Source organism: Eurosta solidaginis, chromosome 1 (genome assembly GCF_040869045.1).
Source record: "Eurosta solidaginis isolate ZX-2024a chromosome 1, ASM4086904v1, whole genome shotgun sequence".
Classification (NCBI taxonomy): domain Eukaryota; kingdom Metazoa; phylum Arthropoda; class Insecta; order Diptera; family Tephritidae; genus Eurosta; species Eurosta solidaginis.
In genome coordinates this window covers 287987044-288006335 of record NC_090319.1, presented here as the reverse complement: position 1 = coordinate 288006335, position 19292 = coordinate 287987044, and the positions used below count along the sequence as shown (strand labels likewise).

Here is a 19292-nt window from a genome sequence, read left to right as displayed (position 1 = left end):
AAGAGATGGATGACTACGCCTGGGTTGTGAAAGGCTAGGACGCAACTGCTGTTGTGGCCCTGGTGCTGAACGTCCTTGGGTAAGCATTGGGGTACCCGGTGTAATTGGGTTAGCGACCTGGCAACATGGCGCAATGAAACCCGTCGGGGGTTGCCGTCGCGGAGACCAGGACATCAGGGAAAGTGGCACCGTCCAAGGCAGGAGCTGCATTGGGCGGATGTCGCAAACATATGAATATATTCTGTGCTGGCAGACGGTGCAAACAAAGGTAGGGACTAAGAGTCTGTTTCCCTGACCTATACGATTGCTGCCGGAAAAGAGTGGGAAGAAGATGGAGGCAGGGGCTGATGCTCGGCATTGCTACCGACTATACTACGGAGATAGTAGTTATGAGTGGTAGCAGCCGTTTGAGTTGTTGGCGCCATGGGCGCGAGCAGCAGCGGGTAGTTGTTGTGGCTTGCTGAGCAGCGGAGCTGCTGGAAGGTAGTGGGGGGCGCTAAGGCGTAGACTACGGGACGCCCTTGGGCGTGAACAGCAAGAAACCACAAAAGATTTATAAAAGTTACGTGGACGTCGGGTTTTGGGATCAAGCCCAGAACAACCTGTCCGATGAAACCATCCCTTACACGAGGCACACTGAACACAGTATGACCGTCCTAAAAAAGATTCTTTTCCGGCATATGCAGCAAAATCATTTTTACGACCGGGGTCAGGAGACGGACCCGGATTGGGTTCGATACCTTCCCGGAGCAATAGAATATGGAGCAGTCCCGCTGCAAGGAGCTGCTGGGAGGATGACAATTAATGGGAGGGACGCAACAAATTAAATGGGGTTACACTGAAATGACAGTCCTTGGTCGGGAAAAATCTCGAGTCGCTCCGGCACATAGAACCGACTGCCTTGGGAGGCGCCCCACCTTCCCGTCAAGCTTGGAACCATCCGTGAATATGTTGATGGCACCCGGTACCGTATGTTGTCTGGTATTCCAGTCTTGTCGCGATGGTATATATATATGTACTATAGTTTTTAACGAAAACGTTCGGACTGGGACGTTCGTGCTCAGGATTGTTGCGTGTCCACTAGATCCATTTGACCAGAGCCCTGTTTCCTTTATATGTAGAGCGGCGATGACCGATATTTCCTTCGCCACCAGGTCTAGAGTTAGAAGGTATAGCATTGTGTTAAGTGCTTCAGATGGAGTGGAGCTGAGAGCCCCGGTAATGCAGAGCTCCGAGCTCCGTTGCACCTTTTAAAGCATTTTAAGATAGGCACTTTTAGCTAGTGCAAGCCACCAGACCAATGCACTACAAAGAAGAATCGGGCGCACAATGGCTGTGTAAATCCAGTAGGCCACCTTAGGGGAGAACCCCAGGAGGTCCCAATTGCGATCTTGCAGGTGAACAGCGCTGCTGCTGCCTTCTTGGATCGCTCCATTTTATGGTCACTCCAATAGCTTCCTATCAAGAATGACTCCCAAATACTTGACTTGATCGCTAACCGCTAAAAACGTACCCCCAATTCTTGGCGGTGTTAGATTTGGTACTTTGTACCTCCTCGTGAAGAGGACAAGCTCGGTTTTATCCGAGTTGACTTCCAAACCTGCGGCTGTGGCCCAATGCGAAATGTTGGATAGTGCCCCTTCCACTAGGATGCAAAGAGTTTGCGGAAATTTCCCCCGCATGGTGACGCAGATGTCATCTGCATACGTGATTACTTGGTGGCCTTCTGATTCCATGAGGAGTAGTAGTTGGTTGACAGTAACCACCCATAGTAGCGGAGAGAGAACGCCCACTTCGGATGGCATTACCTGTGTCAAAAATATCACGTATAAATTTTCGTCCCAATTAGAGACGGTTAAGGCTTTGTTTTTATTGCAGCGATAAAGACTATTACCGAATGTTTGGGGAGTGTTACCGATGTTGATGGTCTATTGCCGGATATAGATCCGGTCCGTTCCGGTAACAAGCACCATTAAAGTACAAGCCCGACCATCTTGGAACCCTTAGTTCCATGAGGAACTCAGGCAAATTAAGTACCAATTCAGTATAGATTCGCCTTTCCTAATAAATTAAAACAGTATTTTAATTTTGGTTATTGAAATTTTTTAGGGAGGTTTTTAGGGAGGTTTTTTGTAAAGCTTAAAAAAACGCTGTTAATCTCCATAGACAAATCTTAACTTTAAACTCTAACCGTCGCTAATCGGGACGAAAATTTATATGTGAGACTGGAAAAAATCGTTTATTTGATTTATAAGAACTACCTTAATAAACATGTTGAACTTTAGCTGGCTCGAGGTCAGTAAAACTACGTTGAATAAAACCACAGGTTTTTTTTTTTAACTAATTTATTCAGGAATAAATTAGTTAAAAAACCTGTGGTTTTATTCAACGTAGTTTTATTGACCTCGAGTCAGCTAAAGTTGAACATATTTACATATAAAAAGGTCGCTAAAAACATTCAGTTTACCCTAATAAACTAAATATGTAAGCTAGGATATATTTCTATTTACCTACAGATTGGTACACTCATCCTCATTGGAGGAGATACTCAAACGAGAAAGAGCTTACGCAAAAGTTATCTCAGATTTAACTATACAAATGGAACAAGAAGTTGACACTTTGAATTCAAACCAACAGCAAGAAATGGATTCGAAAATCAAGCAATTGGATATAACAACTACATCAGAAGTATGCCTTCAAAAGCTGACAGATACTTTGATCACACTATATAATATAGATTCTTTAGAAGCTACCACGGCATTCCATGAAATAGTCAGGCCTAAGCATAGGAGCTTTAATACTTTGCAGTACACCGTACACGTTGAAATCGCTTTTATTTCTGAGTATGGAACTAAACCTTTTTTTTTTGTAGAGATTGATACATTAGCAACTCTTTCCCCATTTTTCTCAGGTAGCCATCAAAACATATATATTGGCTGTCAAAGTTCGAAATCGGACCCTTCCTAATATATTTTACTCATTCTTGTATTTTGATAAGCCAAAATGGAGACGTTGTGTTACTTTTTATTTATTTTTTTTTGAATTGTAAAATTTGTTTCCTTTTTATGATTTTATAATAACTAGGTACATAAGGGATAAAAAGAAGATCTTCGAACAAATTGGTTGGGCCCGAATCGGGACCCGTTTGCCAATTCTGATGGCATATTCGGATTCAGCGTTTCAAAATGCATGGGAATACATTGAAATATCCCTGCCATCATTCTTTATTGTGCAAGTCACTTATTCGATGCGACATTTCTGAAGAAATGATCTCCGGAGATATCTCCGTTTTTTTTTAATTCTTCGGGAGGAACTGCTCCATGGGGGGGATTAATCTGATGTAATGCTGAGCTGGAATATATGGTCCAGTCCTAGGACATCGCAATGTTAATTGGACCATATTTTTTGTATGAATTGTGGTTAATTATGTAACACTCGCTTGGTCCATAGCGAGTACTCCATACATGTATGCATGGAGTACTCGCGGTTTTTACAGGGTATTTGGTTAGGAATCGCTGTAACTAACGCGATAAAACTAAAGGTGTGAGGAAGATAGTATTTTTGTATCGCGAAATTAACTATTTCGATAGGATATTTTGGGAAGTTGAAATTTACAAAGAAGAATCATAATGATGGGAGGAAATCTCTGACAAAAGTCGTCAGGTTGCCATTTCTGAGGAATAAGGAAAATGTCTTGCCAAAGCTAGCAGGAAGCGCCACCGGGAGGTCAGGTAATCCAAAAATGCGAACGCAGTTTAACAACGTCTTCAGGAAATGAAAAACGTTTAATTTAAGATATGATTCTCGCAAATTATTGAAATAAAGGGAAATTTAAAACGTTACAAGCATTTATCACCTTAATATTTGCTTGGGGGAAACAATTTCGTTAAAGTACTTTTTTGTTTGTGAATTTATATCGCCTTAGTAACTACAAAACGTATCGAATTGGTTACTTTTTTCCGAAAGACGATACAATAATCAGAAAATTGCTGGCAGGGATATTGGGAAGGGACCAATTTCGAATTCGAAAGCTAAAATCTATGTTTTGGAGGCTTATGGATCAATTTGTACAAGAGTTCTTTTGGTCCAAAACAAAAAAAAAAATGATTTTGTCGTAGATATAGTATTCGAAAGATATCGAAATTCGGATGCCCTACCCCATGGCGGAGATATACAAGGTGGCAGCACGGGAAAGCTGATTTGTACTTTTTTATTTGATTTGTTACATCAACTTCCGGCGCAGTACGATTTTGACATTAGCCCATCGATTTTACAAAAGCAAAGTACATGGAACTTTTATTTATGTTTGTAGGTATGTCACCATGTTGCCATCTTGTATGGTTCCGCCATGCCCTACCCATGTTTCAAAGGCTATTTTTTCCTGGTACTGTAACTCCATAGAATTGAGATCCCTTATCTGAGGTTCAACTGGACATAGTCCTACCGCGACTTGCATTTTTATTACGTGTAACTAAACCAACGTCAGCTTTTGAACTGAATTTTATGTTGATGTGCAAATTAAAAAAAACATTCATTCTTAATTTCATTAGGACATCAATAATCTATTAGCTCAACAATATAGCACACAAAATTATATCAGACAACGTTACGATTCAGAGCTGCAAGCCAAGCGTGCACAACAACGTCATGAATATCGTGATTGGATAACAAGTCAAGTAGGTAGAATTTTTGAAACCTCACCAGTAGCTACACCTTTGGGTAATCGTTCGTCAATGTTTATATCACAACAACCATCGATGGAAGAAAGTTTTACTATACATTTAGGCTCCCAACTTAAACACATGCATAATATACGCATACTGAGTGCAGATGTTACCGATTTATGCAGTCCATTACATGTGGATGAAAGGTACTTATATATACATATATATATTCATACTATCTATGTACATATGTATTAAACTAAGTACATATATCGAGCAGATAATTTGGGAGCAATATGTAATGCAATTAAAGTTTGTTCGAAAGCGAACGTTCATTTCCCAGCAGTAGGAGGCGTTAACAATATACAAATTTCTTTTGTTCAAATCAAATTGATGCTGATAATTTTGAGGCAATTTATTGGCGGCCGCCTTGCCAAATCGAAGTTCCACGATTCAAGTCCCAGGCTAAGCAACATTAAAAAAAGATGATAAAAAATTTTAAGGACTACCTTTATATAAATGGACCAAAAATAGAAGGCAATTTTTCCTTTAATACAGACATAGTCTTGTTGAATTTTGACTAAAAAACTTTAACAATAGCTCTAGTAGAAGAATTTCTGGATTTAAAATTATAAAGGTAGAGCGCGTGCTTAAATTTTAAATAATCAATTAATTAATCCCAAGAACATGGTTTGCCTTAAATGGTGAATGATTCTTTTTGGCGATTATTCTCATAATTGGCGAAGCCGGATAGTGCAACGCAATCGTTGTTGGTGAATATGATCACAATTGTTGAGGAAGTAAGTTCAACACAATTGATGATGTGGTGAATTTTCATTGCTGGTGAATGTGCATCATAACAAGAAAACTCCATCTTGTTCTACGGCTACTTAATTTGCACAGCTGAAAATCGTGGTGAAATTCGCATACGCCTGAAAGTCTAAAAGTATCGTGGTGAAAGTCGCGTACGCCTAAAAGTATGCAAGGACGTGCATAGAGTTGGGCCTTCAACGAGGTGGAATTCCACAACGCCTGTAACACTCAGGAGGCTAGCCATGAAGGTATGGCCCAATCTTCTAAATAGTTCGACCTGTGCGTTACGTAGCTCACATTTTTTGATCAAACATTGCACTGTCACCGAGTCTTAAACTATATTTCAGGTTTCAAGTCTCTAGATATCCAGGAAGTTAGTTAAAAATCGATTGCAAGATTCCCAGTTTAAAACTAGTTTCCTCCAGGCATGCTTAACCAACGAAACGATATCATTTCGTTACGATAATCAACGTTAATAAACGAAACGAAATGACTTCGTTTCGTTTATTAACGTTAAGATCGTCAAATTAACGAAATGATTTCGTTTCGTTTTCTGCCATATCAAAACGAAATCAAATCGTTTATGTTGATTATTAATTTCAAACTATGCTGGCAAAGCTGATTGATGGCGGAGTCATTAAAGGTGAAAGCATTATCCAAGCTGATTGCAACTTTTCTCATGAATTTTGACAGTACGAACATTTCTCAGAGTATTTTTGACATTACCACCAACGAATTACACAAACAAATTACATAGAGTTTGTGTGTGTATGTGCGCTCGTTGTTGCCACCTTACGGCTTCACCATGGCTATAGCATTGCCAGCACAATTCAAACATAAAGTATCACGTTTCTGTTAACGTTTTTAACGCTAACGAAAGCTTTTCGTTTCGGTTAAAAACGAGAGACAATTTATCTTGATAATTTCTTTATCGATAATATTTCGAAGTGTTTCAACGGAAACGGTGGAAATTTTTTGATAAACGATTAGCTTAACGTTAAGGTGCATCCCTGGTTTCCTCAATATCTCGATCCATGCGCCCCGTAGCGGAATTTTTGGATAAAATATTGCATTGTCACCGGGTTCTGATTTACGGCCCAACTTTCATGTCTCTAGCTCATCGGGAAGTTACTCGAAAATCTATCGCAACATTTCCCCCGTTTTTAAAGGATTTGCAGTTATATTGACTAGCGCGCCACCTAGCGGAATTTTGTTTTCTGTAAATTGTATTGTCACCAAGCCTCGAACTAAGTGCCAAGTTTCAAGTCTCTAGGTCACCGGGAAGTTAGTTAAAAATGGATTAAAGGATTCCCAAATTAAAATTTGTTTTCTTACTATCTCGACCCGCGTGCCACCTAGCGAATTTTTTTTTTTGATCAAATGTTGCACTGTCACCGGGTTCTGACCCATGGCCCAAGTTTCAAGTCTCTAGCTCACCAACAAGTTACTCCAAAATCGATCGCAAGATTCCCCTCGTTTTTCAGGGATTTGTAGTTATATAAATTAGCACGCCACCTAGCGGAACTTTGTTTCCTATAAATTGTATTGTCACCGGGTCTCGAACTATGTGTTAAGTTACAAGTCTCTAGATAACCGGGAAGTTAGTTAAAAATGGGCTGAAAGATTCCCAAATTAAAGTAAATTTTACTAATATCTCAATCCAACACCTAGCAGAATTTTTTTTATAAAATATTGCATTGCCACCGGGTTCTGACTTACGGCTCAAGTTTCATATCTCCAGCTTACCGGGAAGTTACTCAAAAATCGATTGCAAGATTCCCCTCGTCTTTCAAGGATTTGTAGTTATCTCACTTAGCGCGCCGCCTAGCGGAACTTTGTTTTCTATAAATTGTATTGTCACCAAGCCTCGACCTGTGTGTCAAGTTTCAAGTCTCTAGGTCACCGGGAAGTTAGTTAAAAATGGATTGAAAGATTCCCAAATCAAAACTAATTTTATTAATACCTCAATCCATGCGCCACGTAGCGAAGTGTTTTTGATCAAATATTGCATTGCCACCGAGTTCTGACTCACGGCCCAAGTTTCAAGTTTCTAGCTCACCGGGAAGTTACTTAAAAATCGATCGTAAGATTCCCTGCGTTTTTTCAGGAATTTTCGTTTATCTCGATTCGTCTGCCACCTGGCGGAATTTTGTTTTCCACGAATTGTAGTGCCATCGACTCGCAAACTATGTATGTGGTAAGTTTCAAGTCTCTGGACCACCGAGAAGTTAGTTAAAAGTCGATCGCAAAATTTCCATTTTAAAATAAATTTTCTGTATATCTCGATCCGTGCGCCACCTAGCGGATTTTTTTTACATGCATTGTAATGTCTCCAAGATCTGAACTATGTTCTAAGTATCAAGTGTCTAGCTCAACGGGAAGTTACCGAAAAAGACTTTTCCGTGGGTAAAAAATTCGTATGGAAATGAGGTGACAAAGATGAAAGCGACTTAATATAAAGGTAAAAAAAAAGGTTTATCAATTAGAAACAAGTTTTTCTAAGTCTTTTGACAAACCTTACGAGTCTATTTCTGCCATAAAAAGCTTTTCAGTGAAAATTTATCTGCTTTGCAGATGCCATTCGTAATCGGCAAATAACGTGAAAGTCCAGTCCCAACAATTTTTAGAAAACACAAGTAATGGTGTCTAAGTTCGGGTGTAACCGAACATTATATACTCAGAGTGAGCTTCAATTATAAATTTCATTTCAGATAAATTACTTTTATACATAACACGTGGCACCGTCCATTTAAAAAAAAATTTCTCCCCTTTTCCTCTTACAATAAAACGTGATAAGTGAAATATCATTGATTTAAAACTATTTTTTGCTATGTTATAGCTTATTATTCTAGTCTACGACCCTTTTAAACTTGTTTTCTATCTAAGTTGCCGTAGTCTTTAACCGATCCCGTCCATTTTTACTAGAAATATTTCGTGCTATAGGGAAAATTTGTGTACCCAATTTTATTACGATCCGTTAATTTTTGTTCGAGTTATGGCTCCGGAAACAGAAAATTGCTTATTCATAAAAGGGGCGGTGCCGCGCCCATTTTAAAAAATTTTATTTTTTTCCAATTTAATGTTATAATTCAATTTAGAAAGTAAAATTATATTGCCACAAAGCTCTTTTTCGCTAAGATATAGCTTATTATTTTCGTCTACGACCCTTTTAAAAATCTTTTATATAAAAGTGGGCGTGGTCTTTAGCCGATCTCGTCCATTTTTTCTAGACATATTTCCCGCTATAGGGAAAATTTGTGTTCCCAATTTTATAAAGATCCGTTAATTTTGCTTCGAGTTATGGCTCCGGAAACAGAAAATTGCTTAGTAATAAAAGGGGCGCTGCCACAACCATTTTTTTAAATTTGATGTTTTTCCTATTTATTGTTATAAATCCACTTGGGAAATGAAATACCATTGATATAAAGCTCTTTTTTGCAAAGATATAGCTTATTTTATTAGCCCACGACCCTTTTAAAAATCTTGTATATAAAAGTGGGCGTGGTCGGTAACCGATTTCATATATTTTTCTTCAAACATTCCTCATAGTAAAGGCAACCTCTCTGCAGAATTTTGTTACGATAGGTTTAACAATTTCTGATTTATGATTAATAATTTTTGTAAAATTGATTTTATCACAAGTGGGCGGTGCCACGCCCATTTAAAAAATTGTTTTCAAATTTTTATCAAGAGTTTCAATATCAGTCCACACGTCAAATTTCAACATTCCGGGTGTATTATTTACTAAATAATCAGGTTTTTTTGTTTCCCAAATTTTATATACATATATAAAAAGTGGGTGTGGTAATAATCCGATTTCGCTCATTTTCAATACCAATCTATTCTGAGTTCATATAAGCTCGTGTACCAAATTTGGTGAAGTTATGTCAATATTTACTCAAGTAATCGTGTTAACGGACAGACGGACGGACATGGCTCAATCAAATTTTTTTTCGATACTGCTGATTTTGATATATGGAAGTCTATATCTATCTCGATTCCTCTATACCTGTACAACCAACCATTACCCAATCAAAGTTAATATACTCGGTGTGCAAAGCACGCTGAGTTTAAAAAGAAGATAATTCCATTCTCATTATGAGGTTCGTCATTTTTGATTAAAATGCAGAAACTTCAATCTCTGAAATCAAAATTTAGCATAGCGTTGCCCAATCCAATATAGTTATGTAGGAGAGGGTAATTTTAAACTTAATATTGGATACTTTTGCAAAATGTTTATTCCAGAAGCAGATACTATCAGAGCCCGTATTACATTTTGCGATCAGTGGCTCTCGCCCCATGGCGATACAGATATCCATTCAGAGAAACTTTCCAAGAAGCCCCTAGAATTAAACTTCAAATGTATATCAGAGGGCACCCATATATGCCTAGGGATTTTGTTGAGTGGACACTGTTGGCAGGATTAAAGCTTGCTTGGCCGCTTTAGTCATGTACATATTCTTATATAATAGTTTTTCAATTCAATGAAAATATGAGAGGTTTTTTTAGTTGAGAAATGACGAAATAAAACCACTACAACCACCACTATGGCGAACATATTGTGACGAATATTAGTGACACTAAGTGATACTCACATCACTAGTTTGATGCTAAGTAATTGAAGCCACAACAACAATAAAGCAAGCAGTCACTTTTTTTACATAAACGGATCAATCATTACGTCTACACATATGTACGTACACGCAGCGGAGAGAGACGCACAAACACATGCATATATCTGAGATACTCCCGAAAGTATGCAATCATTTGTGCAAGTATCACTCACATATACACGCGCATGGGCTTTGCGAGAAGCTATAAAATTATATAGCTGGTAATTTTATAGCTGATAACTAACTAGTAAATTATAGAAGTAGAAGCGCCTAGAAATATGTCAACGAGGAAACCAAACAGTATAAAAAGCAGCAACAGTTGAGGCACGACAATCAGTTTGATTTAAGCAAGCTATCAGTTGCGAAGTATAAGTGTTATTGTGAAGTACTTTAATAAAGGCCATTTTGCATTATTGAATAGTGGAGTTATTTATTCAACAGTTTAGTGATTCGAACGTTAGTAGAAGGTTGCGAATAAGCGGAATTTCAGTAAATTCGTTACAATATCATATGACGTGCTAAACGTTCATTATCCGTTAAATACCGAGCCGAACAAATCAGCAAATAGCTCGCATGCTTCCTGACGACGGACGAAGAAACTTTGCTTCCAAAATCCATTCATTTCGGTATACCCTTAAATTTTCGCTTTGAGTTAACAAAAAACCCAAATGATTTAGGCTTGGCTTTTTTGCTACTCTCAAGCGAATTAATATATTTATCATGTTAAAACTTTGGTAGGCATTCGAATTTATTCGTACACTCAACAAATTTTGCTCCGTTGTCAGCAGAGCCAGTTTTCTTAAATCCCTTATGAGTGATGTTACGTGGGTTTTTTAACCTCAAAAGTTCTTTCGTGTACACGGGAGATTGAAGGATCTCGTTTTTCTATAGGCTGGGAAGTATACATTAAGACATCCTGCTACTGTTTTCTTGAACTTCATACGGATATTTGATATATCTAAGTGTCAAAGATTAAGTCAAATCAATGGGATCAAAGAACGCGCTGGCTTTTTAAAAATGGCTTAACTCCGCCGTTGTAATTGGCTTTACTACTTTCAAATTTTTACTGGGGGTGTATTTCCATATATCCAACCAAAATGTGTGAAAACGCAGTTTCGAAAAATCAATTTGTTTTTGCTTTTGTGTATAAATCCCTTTTTTAAATATATACTGTTGATCATGCAACGTTTTGTAGTAAGCACAGTGTATGCAAAAAGTAAGGAGCGGGTGCACGTCTTTAAATCTGGCTCTTGCTCGTCGGCTAACGGGGTGGAGTTCTTGCTCCTACCTTTCGCTGTCAGCTCACATTACAGCACAATTATTTTATTTAACGTGACAAGAAAAAAAGAGATATCTAAAGGAAAGCGGATACCTACATTGGCTTACATGTCTTGATGTCGCATTGGTTTCAGTATGGGATGTGTTGCAAGCTGTTGTTGCAACATTCGCCCTCTCTACCATGATTTCCATATGGCAACCAAAAACAAACAAAAAATGGAAATCCCTAAAACTTACCACACTCAACTACTATCAGGCTAGGGAATTAAAAATAAAAGGTCATGTTAAATTTTACAAAATTTATTAGATAAACCATAAGCTTAAACTTATTTATAAACCAAACCCTTCACCTGAACTGAATTTTCTTAATATAAAAATAATCGAACATGCTTTTGGAAATAGTCACGATAAATAATGTTATCTCACAAAAAAAAAAAAAAAAAGAAATTTATAAATATTCAAGGCGTTCTATTAAAATTAAAGTTTTCCGTTTAAGAAAAGTATTTAACTAAACACTAGTCATAATAATAAATATATTTTGTTGCTACATTAGCATTTTAACCAGAACAAATTTTAATCTGCCTAAATTTACATATTTCGGTTTTTTTCTAAAAGATTTTATTAGGTTTAATTTTATAATTTCGAGTACCAAAAAGTGAATATTTATTAGATGAACAACAAAAAAAATTATTTTTAAATGTTTTAGGTTATTTTAACATTAAATTTTAAACTGCAGAAATAAAAAAAAGTTTAGATTTGTTCTCTAATGCTTTAATTAGGTCTTATTTTGCAACATTAAAAATCCCGAAAAAAGTTAAATACATTTTGGTACTATTTTAATGTACGAACACTACTTTTATAATAATTAGAAACCTCACCGAAAGACAAATGAATATTTTAATACCCATTCGCTCATGGTATAAATATTAGCAGGTAAAACCATTTACTCTTCTTGGCGGCCATAGTGGTTTTTTGATTTTTAAAAAATTTTAAAATCACTCTTAAATTTTGTGGAAATGCCAAACCAAAGTAAACACAAACAAAAATTGTTGGATTGACATTTTAATTTTTTTAATACCAAAAAAATAAAATGCTTATGAAATAAGTGAAAAAATATTTCGAAAAGTTTTGAAATCGGTTTTTATGTATATGGCAAAAAAATGAGTTACCAATATAATGGATGCCTCAACACGTGCTATTTTTGCAAAGGGAAAGAAGAACGAATGTTGGAGACCACCCGTATTGATTTTTCATTCATCCTTCTTCACTTGGTTGATACGTCTTTAACCCTTAAATATGCTGAAACTTCACTTTATAAGAGATCACCAGTCTCAAGTGTCCTCGCTACTGCGGAAAAAAATGATCTTTGAGATATTCTTTGGTTTGTTTTGGTCCTTTTCCCCGCGGTTGGAAGATACATTTTTTAATTGGCGCTTAACCGTTTAGGAGATGATGGTCGTTGCGTAACAAGTCACTAACCGTGTTTCGCGATAACTTACGCCAACATGTGGCACCAAGGGAGATTGAAGTCTTCCCCCACCTGCTTCTCTAAACCTAGTGGAGATTTTCCCATAACTTGCCCACGCCAGCAAAATCGGTGTAGCTCTTCGCAGCTTAGATAAACATCATCGTCCAGTTGGAGTATAATAGTTCGTGTTGTTGAAGAAAATTCCTCAGAAGAGGATCGTGGCCTGATTCTTCCTTTTGCGGGGAACCAAAATACAATTCTTGAATTGAAAATTCTGGAATGCGGTTGACCGTTGAGATTTCTTATTTTCTGGTTGTTTCAACCAATAAAAAATTCGGTTTTATCATAATATAATTGTTAGAACGCAAAAATATATGGTAATTCTATACGACAGCATGACACCGGTAATACGCGTCTAAAAATACCGAGAGAGGTGTCAAAAGACTCATATTGACATCGACAACAATAATCCGAAGCCGGAAAATAAAAATTTTAGGTAAAAGTCTAGTTGAGAGGTCGACTGCTAATACGTTACCAAAAATATCAAGAGATGTATCAAACGACGCGTCTTGACATCAGTATTAATAATCCGAAGGCGGAAAATAAATTTTAACTCGTTCAAAAGATATTAACGAAAACCCGCGGGTACCTCCGAAACCGGGGGTGGTATCCATACTATTTTTGCTCAGAGCACCTTTCTGCATTGGCGGTCTTCGGCCGCGCTTATAAAAAATTACCCTGGGTGGGTCCAATACCGGTTTGGAGACCATACTATATCCGCGCAAAACACTTATGTTCACAATTTCTTTTGTGGGTACAACAGCATTACAACAACCACATGGAAATCGCCAACTTCAACTGCAAATATCTCCGGACAGATATAAAATTTCGGCGAAATTATAGCCTCAGCTAAGCCGCTCTTTGCGGAAATTTTCCAATATCTTAATTTTTATTCTCAAACATCGGAGTGGCTTGATTTTCATGCAAATTCAAAAACATGTAAAGATAGATAGATAAATGTCAGGGTAAACAAACAATAGTATTGTGCAAACAACAATATTGGATACATAAAATAAAAGGTACTAACTTAGCCGAGAACAAAACCAGAAGAGAAGTTAGAATTTTTCGATAAAAATGACATCGAAATTCGGTACTTCGTATTAGAATTTAGTAATAATTAGATAAACTAATTTTAAATATATTAGCATATAATGTATATGTTTTTGTAAATAAGTATTAATACGGTAGAATAACCTATTTATAATAAATATATGTAAGTAGTATAGTAATAATTAGTAAAAATAGCATAGGAGTAGTAGATAAAAAAATGTGTAGGTAATGGTATACTAACCGTCCAAAAAATGTATTAATAGCAAATTTGTGTGGCTTAGGTCTTGTAGAAAAAAAACAAATTAGAAAGGAAATATGAGGTAGGAATGATTATTTGGCTACAAGCGCCACTACAACTGTGGAGCATCCTTCACTTGTAGAGAACACCTACTAGTAGGATTTGACTCAAGAAGGCCTTCCTAAATTAACTGACCGTTGTTTTAATTTGTATTGGTATCTAGTGGAAGCTATTATTGCATTTAACTTTTATTTATTTCTAGTTTGAATGGTTTAAATATGGCCCTGGGCTTGTATTCAAGTTCCTTATGTGGAGTTGTCGTGCTAACACCATCTATACAACTGCAAGCTAATAAGAACATTATAAGGAATGCAAATATGTCTACGGAATTTCATTTTGAACAGGTAATTATCATAAATATTATTGCTAATTGCTGTTTTTATGTACCGGTCCCTTTGTAGCTCTTATTTGGAATCCAAATCTGGGCTATTAGCGAGCTTTGGGCAATTTTGGTCGTAGTGATTTTGTTTAGCTATATTTTATTAAAGTAATTTGTTAAAAATAAACGATTGTGAGCACACAAAGAAATCTATTTGTACTATGGCCCTATTGTGAGTATTTGCACTGCATTACCGGCAGTTGCTATCATACGCCAGATGGCAGCACAACTTAACCGTAAACGGTTATGGCCGTCCAACAAGGCGCGCCTGTCGCCCTCTACCTCTGCTTCCATAGGCGGGTTCCGATAGAAACACTTTCTTGGCCGGAGCATCATCTTTTATTCGCATAACATGGCCTAGCCAGCGCAGCCGCTGCGTTTTAATTCGCTGAACTATGTTGATGTCTGCGTATAGCTCGTACAGCTCATCATTAAATCTTCTTCGGTACTCGCCATCGCCAACGCGTAGAGGTCCATAAATCTTTCGAAGAACTTTTCTCTCGAGCACTCTCAAAGCCGCTTCATCTGCTGTTGTCATGGTCCATACTTCTGCCCCATATAGCAGGACGGGTACGATAAGTGACTTGTAGAGTATGATTTTCGTTCGCCGAGAGAGGGCTTTACTTTTCAATTGCCTACCTAGTCCAAAGTAGCATTTATTGGCAAGATTGATTCTTCGCTGGATTTCAGTGCTGATGTTGTTGCTAGTGTTGATGCTGGTTCCCAAATAAACGAAGTCTTTTACTATTTCGAAATTATGGCTACCAACAGTAGCGTGGTTGCCAAGGCGCGTATGCGCTGACTCTTTGCTGGATGACAGCAGGTACTTCGTTTTGTCCTCATTCACCATCAAACCCATCTTTACCGCTTCTTTTTCCAGTTTGGAGTAAGCAGAACTAACAGCGCGGGTGTTTAGGCCGATGATATCAATGCCATCAGCATATGCCAGTAACTGCACGCTTTTATAGTATATTGTTCCAGTGCGGTTAAGTTCTGCAGCTAGTATAATTTTCTCCAGCATCAAATTAAAGAAATCGCACGATAGGGGGTCACCCTATCTGAAATCTCGTTTAGTTTCGAACGGCTCGGAGAGGTCCTTCCCAATTCTGACTGAGCTGATGGTGTTGCTCAACGTCATTTTCCACAGCCGTATTAGTTTTGCGGGGAAACCAAATTCAGACATAGCGGCATATAGGCAGCTCCTTTTCGTGCTGTCGAAGGCGGCTTTAAAGTCGACGAAGAGCTGATGTGTGTCGATTCTCTTTTCACGGGTTTTTTCCAAGATTTGGCGCATTATGAAAATCTGGTCGATGGTAGATTTACCAGGTCTGAAGCCGCACTGATAAGGTCCAATCAGCCGGTTCACGGTGGGCTTCAATCTTCCGCACAATACACTTGAAAGGACCTTATATGCGATATTGAGAAGGCTGATTCCACGATAGTTGGTGCATTTTGCAGTATCCCCCATCTTGTAGACTGGGCAAAGAACACTTAGATTCCAACCGTCGGGCATGCACTCTTCCGCCCATATTTTGCTAAGAAGCTGCTGCATGCGCCTTACCAACTCCTCGCCGCCGTACTTGAATAGCTCCGCAGGCAATCCATCAGCGCCCACGGCCTTGTGGTTTTTCAATCTGGTTATTGCTATTCTAACTTCGTCATAATCGGGCGGGGGGACATATATTCCATCATCATCGATTGTGGGATCGGGTACTTCATCTCTGCGCGCTGAATTGCTGCCTCCATTTAGGAGAACAGAGAAGTGTTCCCTCCATAATCTAAGTTTGCCCCGGTCTTAAAACCTTCCGTCTGTCGCCGTATTTTTTGGTAAAATTTTCGGGCGTTATTCCTGGTGGTTAGCAGCTCAAGCTCCTCGCACTCACGCCTTCTGCTTCTGCTTTTTTCTTCCTGAAAAGGCGTCTCGCTTCCTTTTTCAATTCACGAAGCGTTCACACACTCCTCTTGTCGCGCTCGCTTTTAACGTAGCCCTGTAGGCAGCGTCTTTTCTTTCAGTTGCAACGCGGCATTCTTCATCGTACCAGTTGTTTTTTCGTGGTCGCCGGTAACCAATTTTTTCCTCGGCGGCAGTACGAAGTGCTTTGGAAATATGCTCCCACTGCTCCTGTATTCCTTCAGGATGAGTTGTGCTCTCAGAGAGCAGGTGCGAAAGTTGAGTTGCGAAATCATTGGCAGTCTGTTGTGATTGACGCTTTTCGACGTCTAGCTTCCCTTGTGTTTTTTGTTCCTTGGTTTTAGCCGCGTTGAGGCGGGTCCGTATTTTGGCTGCAACGAGATAATGGCCTGAGTCGATGTTAGGTCCTCGGATCGTGCGCACATCTAAAACACTGGAGGCGTGCCGTCCGTCTATCACCACGTGATCGATCTGATTGCGAGTATTTCGATCAGGAGACAGCCATGTAGCTTGATGTATCTTTTTATGCATGAACCTCGTGCTGGATATGACCATGTTTCGAGCACCGGCAAAGTCAATCAGCCTCAGTCCGTTAGGAGAAGCTTCATTGTGTAGGCTGAACTTTCCGACTGTAGGGCCAAAAACACCTTCTTTGCCCACCCTGGCGTTAAAGTCGCCAAGCACGGTTTTTATATCATGACGGGGGCAGCGCTCGTATGTGCGTTATAATTGCTCATAAAAAGTGTCTTTCACCTCATCGTCTTTCTCCTCTGTCGGCGCATGGGCGCAGATGAATGATATATTAAAAAATTTTGCTTTTATTCGGATAGCGGCGAGACGCTCGTCCACAGGCGTGAACGCCAGCACAAAGCGACAAGCCTCTCTCCCACCACGAATCCGACGCCGAAACTGCGCTTATTCGTATGGCCACTCCAATAGATGTCACAATTTTTGATCTTCTTTCTTCCTTGCTTCGTCCAACGCATTTCTTGGATGGCGGTGATGTCAGATTTTGCTTTGGCGAGGACATCAACCAGCCGGTCATCTGCACCAATCCAATTCAGGGAGCGGACGTTCCAGGTGCACGCCCTCAATTCATTGTCCTTCAAACGTTTGCCATGGTCGTCATCAATATTGAGTGTATTTATCCGAGGCTTGTTGTTATATTTCATTGGAGTATGGTTCTATGTGGCGGGTCCCAAGCCCAGCGCACAACCTGCTCAGCGGGGGTGTAAATATTACTTGCACGTTTATATAGCGAGCCGCTTGCTCCAAGACAGACGCCCGCTTGCAGCCGCACCTAGAGGTGTACAGACGCTGCCGATGAGATCTCCCAACGGCTAGCCCTTAAACCGATTATGTCAGAGTGGCCTAGCCAGGTTATCGCCTTCTCACATTAGCTCACCGCTAAACGGATATTTACGGCTACGCAGAGGATACTTGGCCGCAAGCGACCGGCAGTAGTGAGCTGCTTGAACCGCATGCAAAAGAATCGCTCTGGCCATTCCCAGGTGAACAGCGGTCAGAAGCTTTCCCCACTTTAGTGGACTTCTACACACGGCTCCACCCTACAACTATGTTGGCATCCGCAGGTAAGCTTGTATACGCCGTGGCTAATAAATGGATCCTCTGAGTTAGTGTTAGTTCTTAGTTTTCGCCCTAGATTGTTCGACGTTGTGAATGCTGTGTTAATGTTGTATTTTTTAAAAAAGTTTGCCAATTTATATGTTGCTTTTCCAGTATATGTCATAGTCGTTCAGCAGTGCTGTTAGCGAGCTTTGGCCAATTTTGGCCGTAGCGCGTTTGTTTAGCTATATTTCATTAAATAATTTGTTAAAAATAAAGGATTGCGAGCACACAAAGAAATATATTTGTGAATATTTGTACTGCATTACCGGCAGTTGCTACCATACGCCAGATGGCAGCGCAAATAGAACAGCTGATTTCTGTTGATATTTGATAAGATACTTTTATTTTAGTTGCGCAAGATGCGCACGGGTCCGGCTCGTACATACATAATAAACATATTAAGTGTTATGTTTAGTGTACATGCTAAGTGCATGTCTTATTGAAAATTCAATAAATGCATTTTTTAATCTGGAATGCATTTCTTCAACATGAGAAATCCGCGTGCAAATAAACTAATATGGAGCTAAGTGGCACCTTTGCCCATTAATACATATTGCATCACAAAATGCCCAACTCTGAACAAACATTTATTTTCAGATTGATGATCAGTTGGAAAAAATTGAAAAACAAATAAGTACGCTTAAAGTAAATGGCTCCAGCACACCAAGCATGAACAGCACTAATAGTGCAAGTAATGGAAGTGGTAATGTCGATATACAATTGCCGCATAATGGCAGTGGCAGTGATGGGAGCAATACTGGATCGCCTACAAAAAATCCCTCAACCAAATTAAAGACTGGCGACTTTTTCATCACCAAACACTCGAATCTTTCGCAATCGCATGTCATATTTCATTTAATTTCTGATGAACCAATAAATAGTCCTAGCGAAATCAATTCACGCCATCCAGTTATATTGGGATTACGTAATATATTAAAGACTGCTAGTCGTCATGATGTCACTACATTAACAATACCAGCATTGTTGCGTCATGAAATGTCTGAGGATATGACCAGCCAATGGTGTATGCGTCGTGCTGAATTGGTATTTAAATGTGCAAAAGGATTTATGATTGAGTCAGCATCTTGGGGTGGCGCAGAATTAAGGTACTCATTTTTAAAATTTTTA

General features: G+C 38.9%; 1 protein-coding gene across 2 annotated transcripts in view; it reads left to right on the top strand.

The window, feature by feature from the left end:
* The window catches only part of LOC137237449 (ferry endosomal RAB5 effector complex subunit 3), a 32941-nt gene that overhangs the window by 7876 nt on the left and 5773 nt on the right, over positions 1-19292 (top strand). For both annotated transcript variants that reach the window (XR_010948959.1, XM_067761075.1), the window contains exons 3-6: positions 2517-2688; positions 4551-4870; positions 14447-14588; positions 18762-19270. Coding sequence is in view for 1 of the 2 variants with exons in the window: in XM_067761075.1 (XP_067617176.1) it covers positions 2517-2688; positions 4551-4870; positions 14447-14588; positions 18762-19270 (1143 nt within the window). In the remaining variant the exon portion in view is untranslated. The remainder of the gene's footprint in view (positions 1-2516; positions 2689-4550; positions 4871-14446; positions 14589-18761; positions 19271-19292) is intronic.